Source organism: Nymphalis io, chromosome 18 (assembly GCF_905147045.1).
Source record: "Nymphalis io chromosome 18, ilAglIoxx1.1, whole genome shotgun sequence".
Classification (NCBI taxonomy): domain Eukaryota; kingdom Metazoa; phylum Arthropoda; class Insecta; order Lepidoptera; family Nymphalidae; genus Nymphalis; species Nymphalis io.
Genome location: NC_065905.1, coordinates 4113200 through 4122840, shown reverse-complemented (window position 1 = coordinate 4122840; position 9641 = coordinate 4113200). Strand labels below are relative to the sequence as shown.

Sequence of the window (9641 nt, the reverse complement as noted above, 5' to 3'; positions counted from 1 at the left end):
GGCGAGTGGCAACTTATTACTAAAATGGATACGATACCCAAAGACAGGATCCTAGAGATTAAGCCAGATGCCTTGACTGAAGTCCGTAAACAATACAACCTGGAAAAACCCGGACAAATGAAGGAGGCCATTGATATACTGGAGAACTGGGTGAAACAACAAAAACATTTTAAAAAGAAGGATTTTCGTAAGTAGTATCACACTTATAACTAAGATAATTCATTCAACTCGCATAAACTATTCAATTGAATGATATCTAAATAAAATGTAGGTCTTTGTGTAACCTGGTGCCACCGACTCACCAGTTATTTTGCTGATATAAAATCTTTATATTATTGTATTCCTTGTCAGTAAAGTAAGAAAATCTCGTCTTGATGAGAAAGTTTTGGAGGTTATTCTAGTTTGGTGGATGGCTTATGAGTGAGCCAGTGTACTTACAGATAAACAGGATATAAAACCAGATCTTACATATGGCTTGAGCCTCATGCCATATCAGCGATAATTCACATCACGTGCTGAGGAAAAACCAGTTATAAGATTTTAGATAATTTGTCTTTTAGTTCTAAGGTGACAATTTTATAGGTTACGATAATTTGTTTCTTTTGATACTTTTAAAAATATACGAAATAATATTCACGAATATCTTGTTTTACTGGAAAATCTCGCCTAATTAAACAAAGTAAAGTTAGCTAGAAGTTCTACTTCCTCCCTTTCAATCAAATTAATAGAATTATCTTTGTTAATAAATTTATTATACAATCTACTTAGCTTAGGTATTAAGAGGTGACGACCGAGATTAATTCTGTAGGACTTCTGGGAGAAACTTTTAAACGATCCTTATATATCTGGTAACTAGAATTACAGATAATTTAACATTTAACAAACAACAAAATTATCGATACATAGAAAAAGTATATCTGTCATTTAAAATTCATTTAGCAAGCTCGAGAAATCTATAATCGGTAGGCGGAATTAGGTCATCTGATAGAAAATGTTCACCGCTGCCTACAGACACTCGCACTGTAAGAAATATTAACCATTCCTCATACCACAAATATTACCGCTAACTTTGGGAAAAAGAAATGTCCACTGGCTCGCTCACTCACAAGCCAAAACGCAACAATACTAAGTAGCAGCTTAATAAGAAGTTTAGCAGTTAGGATAAGTGATGAGTGGGTGGTACGCAACTAGACGGGCTTGCACAAAACCTTACCACCAGATCAACATAGAGAGAACATTTTCGATCCGAGCGCTTTAAACTTCCCATCTAAAAATCTTATGATAATAAGATATAGATTATAGATGTGTTAACATAAATTAAAAGCCTTGATAGGTATGTACGTTGGCTTGATAAATGATTATTATAGACATGATAAAAAGCGCAAAGCTAATGTTTTTAGATTCTCATGCAGGATAAATAATAATTACGCGATTGTTATTAATTAACGTACCTATGTTATTAGTGTGCCGGAGCAAAGAAACTATTAGTTTTTTAGTTTTATACTTTAACTATTTTATGTTATAACTACTATGGCTGGCATGGCTTCACTCGCGCTTAAGTATAAGTAAAGGATAAATGATTATTTAGAAGTCTGTGATTTTAAAATAAGAAAAAATAAATGTCATTCTGTTTAGAAAAAAGGAATATTAGTGTTGTTTTTTATATTTTAGATTGATTATTATTCTTTTAATACGACGATTAACACCGTACCACTAGAATAGCAGATGGTCGCCCAATTATCCCTAAGTCACGTCACCCATGGAAGAGACAGAGGCACTGAAATGTATTCTTTCTCCGTCACTGTACGGATAATTTATATAATTGTACCTAGAAGTATGTAAATGAAGTTTTTTAGCAAACATGTCCATACTAACGTTTTAACACACAAAAATTGACACCCGTTTGGGTGGAGTTTCTTAAAAACTTTAAATTAATGTTTATCAGTTCAATCTAGAACCACAAATAGTAAACATATAGCAGATCTGATCAGATTTTGTTTAATTATTATACTAATTTTTCCACCCAACTTCTCCCGTTTGGGGTTGAATCCAAAAATACGCATTTATTTATTCTTAGAAGCTTTAATATTAAATATAATTCTTCTTATTTCATAAATGTCTCTACATAAGCTCTGTAGCCTCTTAACTAGTGAATTTTGAATAACGTTGAAACACGTATTTATTTATTTCTAACCAGACATGAGATTTCATGTTTCTAACCTTAAAATGACGGGTTTCCACACAACCGCTCATCCCTTATTTTACCCCTAAGAGGTAACTGCCAAAATTTCAAGTTTCTTACCCCTGTGGCTCTGCGTTGATGAATCGGTCAGGACATGTAATTATATATTATGTATAAATAGGATTTTTGTCGGTTCTTTTCGGTATTTACATTCCGAATTACTCGTCCCGGCTTCGCACGGGTAGAATAAGGGTCCAAATAAAACGTTTATATCGTAACTCATTATAATTCTATTGATTTACGTGGTGCACGCCAGTAAACCCTGTTGACTTGATTTTTTCCGACATCTTCAACAATCGTCTTTATATAAATTATAAATTGTACATCTAAACCTTCTTCAAGAATAACTCTTTTACTGGTGGTAGGACTTTGTGCAAGCTCATCTGGGTAGGTACCACACACTTATCAGATATTCTACCGCAAAACAGCAGCACTTGGTATTGTTGTGTTCCGGTTTGAAGGGTGAGTGAGCCAGTGTAATTACAGGCACAACATCTTAGTTTCCAAGGTTGTGTCGCATTGGTGATGTAAGCGATGGTTAACATTTCTTACAATGGGCGTTGGTGACCACTTACCATCAAGTGACCCATATGCTCGTCCGCCTTCCTATTCTATATAAAAAAAACTCCATTCATTGGTGAAAGCTATGAAAATCTGTTCGGTAGTTTTGGATTTTTTCGCGTTTAGATAGACAAAAAAAAGCGATGAGATGCCTTTGTTTTATAATACCTGATGACGATTCCAAAGTTCTTGTAAAAGACTATCAAACGTAAAGAGACGAGGTACTGAAATAAAGTATATTTTGATTTAGATATGATTGCGAAGGTTTTCTACAATAATAGCTGCAGTCTGCTTGCAAATTAAAATGAAAGCATTTTACTGTGTCAAAAACTAATCACTATTGTATTTTTTGTTGAGATTTGCATTTGTGTTTTGCGTGATTTGAATTCAACTCCTTTGCAGCTCACGTTGAAAATAATTATATGTATTTTATTTGATTAAATAAATACATATATATAAAATTTGAATATTTTTTGTGATAAAAACTAAACATTGAATTATATATATTAAAATGTTATCTTATATCTTTTTATGTTCATAATTAAGTGGTTCAGACGATGTTATTTTTAATTTATTATTACTGGCTTATTTTATCGTAGTACAAAATATTGAATAAATCGATTCGCTACTATTCGGATAAAATTTTATATTTATATTTAAAATAGGTAGACAGACAATTAAATAAGCTACCTGATGATGTAAGCGGTCGTAACCGCCCAATAACATTGGCACTGTAATAACCAACCATCGCCAATGTGCCATAAATCTTGGGCCAAACCAACCAAACATTATGACCCTTGAGCCTTTAGTTAGACTCACCTGTCAAATCGGAACACTACAATACTAAGTAATGCGTTTTGGCGATAAAAAATACTTAATAGCCCGGAATCTGCTGGTTGGAAGTGTATGCACACACCATGTCACGGAGAGCACATAACGCCGTTGCTCCTGCACCAGAACTCTTTACCTACCCATCGGTTATTTAAAATTAATAGAAAATCTACTTTATTGAATTTAAGTAATATTTATCTTTATTGTACATAAAAACAATCTAGATATTCATTCCAAAATGTTGTATTAATATACGTATGTATGTGAATAATATATAATGATTTGTCCTGACTGATTCATCAACGCAGAGCCCAAATCACATTGGTTAGAAACTTGAAATTTTAGTAAAATGTATCAGATTTTATGATTATTCAACTGACGCTGATCAGAGAGCAGATATTTAGAAGGATTTATAGACTACTAGTAGCTGCTCCGCGCGTTAATAATTCCTGATAATTATGTTTTTTTTTTCTTTTCATAATTAATTGGTCGATATAATGTGAAGCTTATTAGCACTAAAAATACATAAAATCACTCATTTTTCTCAGGACCACATTATTACGAACTTTGTATCATTACATGCAAGGGATCCATAGAACGTGCAAAGACCCAGATCGATAAAATTTGCACGATGAGAACGTTGTTACCACAGTTCTTTGAAGATTATAATGTTAAAACAGCTTTCAAACGGTTAAACGAAGTTTTGTAAGTATAAACATATTTACGATATATAAAACAATAGTGAGTAACCCGTAACTCCTCAAGAAACACATTTTACTCTGGTGTATTAATTACGTATTTTACTTTTATCTTAGTCATCTCGTGACCACGACAGTTTTTCAACTGAAATCTATTATCATAACTCTATATCTATTTAACTTTCGTAAGACTGTGCTCGCTAAGCTCCTCAAGTAGTCGAAATTACATTTTAATAAGCATTTATTTTATACTTCTCATGTTATTATGGTATAAAACTTACATTAAAAATTTTAAAGATAGTCTAAAAGTATATACTTACATATATAACTAAAACGCGACATTTAAAGCAGGTAAGATACTGCTGATTCCAGATGACGCTGCAACATTAAGCCAAGACTTGTTTTTGTTATTACAATGATATATATCATAGAAATCACCGAGAAAAAGTTACTTACATACCTTCAACAACTACGAAAGAGCCAAAAATTATCAAAGGGATTTTAAGAAAAAAAAAGTCAATAAGTAAAGACTACAAATACAAAACAATCTTTATACACTCTTTTTTTTACAGAATAGGAAGGTGGACGTGTTTATGGGCACTTGATGGTAAGTGGTCACCAACGCCCTTAGACATTGGCATTGTAAGAAATATCTACTATCGCTTACATAGCCACTGCGCCACCAACCTTAGGAACTAAGATTTTATGTCCCTTGTGTCTGAAATTACACTGGCTCACTTACCCTTCAAACCGGAACACAAAAATATTAAGTACTGCTGTTTTGCGGTAGAATATCTGATGAGTGGGTGGTACCTACCCAGACGAGCTTGCACAAAGTCCTACTAAAAGGTTTTGTATTTTCTCGGCGAACGTATGTTTGTTAAAATATTTTTAATAACTTCCCTATTAATTTTTCACCAAGTAGAGCGACTGGGCTAAGCTAGATATATAAATGATGTTAATTTCAAACTATTAACTCCAAGAGAGTACAAATTTCAGTATCTCTGCGTAAGTCGATGTAGACAATACGATAATATTTCTACATATTGAGTTCCTATTAACGATTCTCTTTACTTACAGCTACATTGTCCCGTTGCCGAAGTTAACAGATGATTATTATAGGATAGTTATAAGCAAGTTTTATGACTTCACCTCAGTCAAAGATTTTCAACATATTGACTACTATAGAATGAACATTGTGGTAAGTTAGTTACGATAAATTAAAATCTTACGATAGCGAATAAACTAAAGCAAATTTGAGAATTTTATGAACAATCAGATAAAATCATTATCTAATTTAAAAATCGTAAGATTCTTTAGTTTACAATTCGTAATTAATTTTACATCTGGGCGACAAAATTGATTTAATTATTATTCCACAGCTAGCTGAATACCTAAAAATTCACGACTATGTCGCCGGATTTATGGTGATAATAGATTATTCTGAGACTAATCTTATAGATATACTGTCAAAAATAAATATTGTTGAAATGAAAGAAGCATTCTCAATTTTCATAGTAAGTGTGTGCTTATTATATGAGCTCTATAATTTGTAGTCAAAACTTGATTAATAGTTTTAAAATAATTATAGTCTGCTTGAGGAAATCATGAAGGTTGTTTTTTATAAAAATATAAAGCTATTTATATAAAATAAATTCTGTTCCTGATTTTTAGGAAGGTTATGGAATGAGAATTAAAACTATTCATATTATAAGTGCATCAAAGGTCGTTAACAGTATCGTTGCGATTTTAAAACAATTGCTTAATGCTAAGGTCGCTGATAGAATTCGTATTCACAAAAATATTGAAGAAATACATGAATATATTCCAAAAGAATTACTACCAAAAGACTATGGTGGAGAGGAACGCTGCTTAAAAGATTTACAAAGTATGTATATGCTTAAGGTATAATAATTAGTCACGGCGATCACGGCGAGTGCCCTGAGGAATTTTTCTCTCTAATTCCTGCTTCCCCCTTCCTTCTTAAGTCCACGCTAGCTGGTTCTCGATGTCACCGCCTAAATGTGACATCAATTCCGTCGCGAACAAAGAAATTTGGCAACTCCTTTCTTTGTCGCACTTCCAAAAAATGGAATTCCTTACCAGCTCACGTGTTCCCCTCCTCTTACAACCCGGGTTCCTTCAAACGAGGCGTGAAGAAGCATCTTGCGGGCCGGCAAGGCGAAGGCGGCTAGTGCAGAACGTTTTTCCCGTCTGTACTGGCCGTCGTCGCGTTTGGACTCTACTACCACTTACCATCAGGTGGAGTAGAGTCATTTGCCCTCCCGGCGAATATAAAAAAAAATTGATATTAAAATTAACTAAAAAATAGTTCAAGCAAGTACGTTTCCCACTGCGAGCAAAACTACACAGGCAAACAGAAAAGTTATTTTAAGTAATGTAAGATGTATTCCGACGTGATATATGTCATATTTTCACCTTCATCAAAAACAGCTAGAAACTGGAACCTGATTTTATAAACCAAATAACCTTTTGGGACTGAGGACACGACTGGGAGCTGGAGACCTCAGGATCTACGGCTGCATAAGCTAATTACTTTTTTTTAACTGTTTCCATCTAAACTTCTGTGATAATCGACTTTAGCATTGATCGAAATTACTAAGGGATCTTTAATATGGTTAATTTCTTTGTTAAGTTTTACGGTATAAAGGCCTAATAATAACGCTTTTTATTCGTTTTCCAAAGGATGACGTAACAAATTTATTATAAACTTTAATACACACACACGCACATAGACAAATATTCATGTATTATACGGATCCTCGTATCTGTTTATTATTCACAGGATTCTAATGTGTTAATCCGGAATTCCAGTTGATTTTTTTTAGAGAATATAGGTGTGTCCGCTATCTTCATAAATACTCTAATACCCAACTCGCACTTGGTCAAAATTCTCAAAACGTCGTCCTTGATATTTGTTTCAAAATATTCATGATAAGCGTGATGCATTATTTTATTGAAGAAAATTATATTTTACCGCGTGATAATATAACATTTAATAGTATATTTAATATATTCTAATTTTATTAGTGTTATGTAAATCTTTTTTTTTGTTTGAAATAATAAATTATTCTTGTAAACATATTTTTTTTTTCAGTGGAAGTGTTGGACGCTTTATCATCAGAGGAACACTTGAAGTATATGCGAGAAATTAACGCAGCTGGTACAGATGAAAATTTTAGACAAAAATACAACTTTAATGAGCAGTATGCAGGAATGCCTGGCACTTTTAGAGTGTTAAGTGTTGATTAGTTGAGTTCTTGTAAGCTTTATGAAAAAGAAACCGTAGAATATCAAAATTATCAAATTATAATAACGTCAAATATGTTAAAATAATTAAATGTTTTATTAAATAAATTAATTACAATTTTGTTTTTAATACATTTATGTTATATTTAATTATAGAGTAGTTTATTTTACATTAGAAACTGCGCGCTTTCTATAATTTCATTAGTAACATTATTTTTAGACAAGAATTTATATACTTAATATGTCAAATAATGTCCTCCGGTTCGATTTCGGCCACGGCGGCCAATCTAAAGATAGATTAAATAATATTATTTAGACCGGTTTCTTTATCCTTTTAATTTACATGGGACTTATATCGTGTCTTCCAATTTTATGATTAAAAGTCGAGAAACAGGAATTGCAGCAAGTGTTAATAATACAACCTTCGTAAACCTTGAATCATGCCAGATATATGGCATATAGGCCCCGCCTAAGCGCCATCTTTTGACAATAGTGGGCGTGACAATTGTCAAATGTGCCCCATCTATTGCCAATTAGTGCAATTATCAAATATTAATCTTTGTTTTAATTTGTCGCTTAAATAATTATTGGCGCATCTTACTATCAAATATAGATTTTTTTCGTTTTAAGTTTTCGTTTAAATGATTTTATTTTATAAAACTCTAAAACACCGAATTTATATTCCAATAGTTGTTGGAAAATTTTAGACCATTATTTATCCATAAAGATACTTATATCAATATAAATATTCAATTTATAGTGGACTATGTTTTAATTGTGTGTCATTTTTAACATATTTTTGTTGACGTTTAATTTATTGTTAAGTATTTAATTTACTTTGACAATATTCAAAATAAAATTGTATCATTATTTTGACTTAATATATAAAAACTTAATTCCATTTGAATTCAGTTAGCGCCACCTTTGATAATTTATTTATAATTTGTTTAAAATAAATCATTTCAACAATAAACCATTTGAAACTGATTCTGGTTAATTTGTTTAAACAAGTTCTACGCATTTTTGAATAAAGAATGTCATTTCTTCACCTTTACTATACGCTGATTGACAACATAGTACTTTGGAATATTTTCTTTCTTACATTTTTGTTTTTTCACTACCTAAACTTGTATCTATCTATCTATTATGTATTACATCCTAAATATGAGGCATTTCTTGTCTAAGTTGAACAGGGTCGCACTGATCTATGGATCTTATTGTAAGAGAAGTCATCATTACCATCATCATCACTCAATGGAACGAGGTTACGAGAATGATGATTCTAGGTATCGTAAAGATAAATAGGTTGCTTTTAGAATGATGATGCCTAACCATGACTTGCATGCAATTCAATTCAGACCATCAACACTACTTGCTGTGGTAGTGTTGAAAGTCTGCATTTTTACCGTAAATATGACCCAATATAATTGTCTCCAGGCTCACGAACACTTATATATATAAGTGTTCGCGAATATTATATACTATATATATATATATATTATGCTAACTATCTGCTACATATAGTTTGTTTTATACTATTCATTTATTTTGTAACAAAAGTCTGAAATTTTCGCTTCTCATAACCTTCATTACCTGCTGTACCTGGTAGTGTTGAAGGTCTGAATTGAATTGCTTGATTTTGAATTGAATTATTAAAGCAATCCCTGAATTCATATTTTAATAATTATATTCAAATTGTTCTATTTAATTAACTTGATGTACGGAGGTATTTATTTTTACACAATGTATGCTGAGGCATTTTTGCTGCCATAAATTTTTAGTCAGATTAAAAGAAAATTGGCCATAATTTGGAACTGGAACACGTTTTTATTTAGATAATATTTAGATTATACAAAGCAGGTGAGTTTTATGTGATTGAGCGCATTCTACACTACACTACATAAGGGAATTAACTAGTTAGTGCCTCAGCAACCTCTTTGGTAGCGGGAAATCAACCCACTGGTAGAAGGCAGGAGCCTTACCATGTAACATAAATATACTTTTTTTTGCACTGTGTTAAATACTGCGTTGACCCAAAA

The 9641-nt window shown here is 32.1% G+C and overlaps 1 protein-coding gene across 1 annotated transcript; it reads left to right on the top strand.

Annotated features, from left to right (window-relative positions):
• LOC126775570 (uncharacterized) lies at window positions 1–7651 on the top strand. The gene is made up of 6 exons (XM_050497607.1): window positions 1–187; window positions 4183–4339; window positions 5413–5533; window positions 5715–5849; window positions 6007–6220; window positions 7451–7651. The coding sequence occupies exons 1-6, from the start codon at window positions 25–27 to the stop codon at window positions 7603–7605; spliced, it is 945 nt and encodes a 314-aa protein (XP_050353564.1). The 5' UTR covers window positions 1–24; the 3' UTR covers window positions 7606–7651.
• The last annotated feature ends 1990 nt before the right edge of the window (window positions 7652–9641 follow it).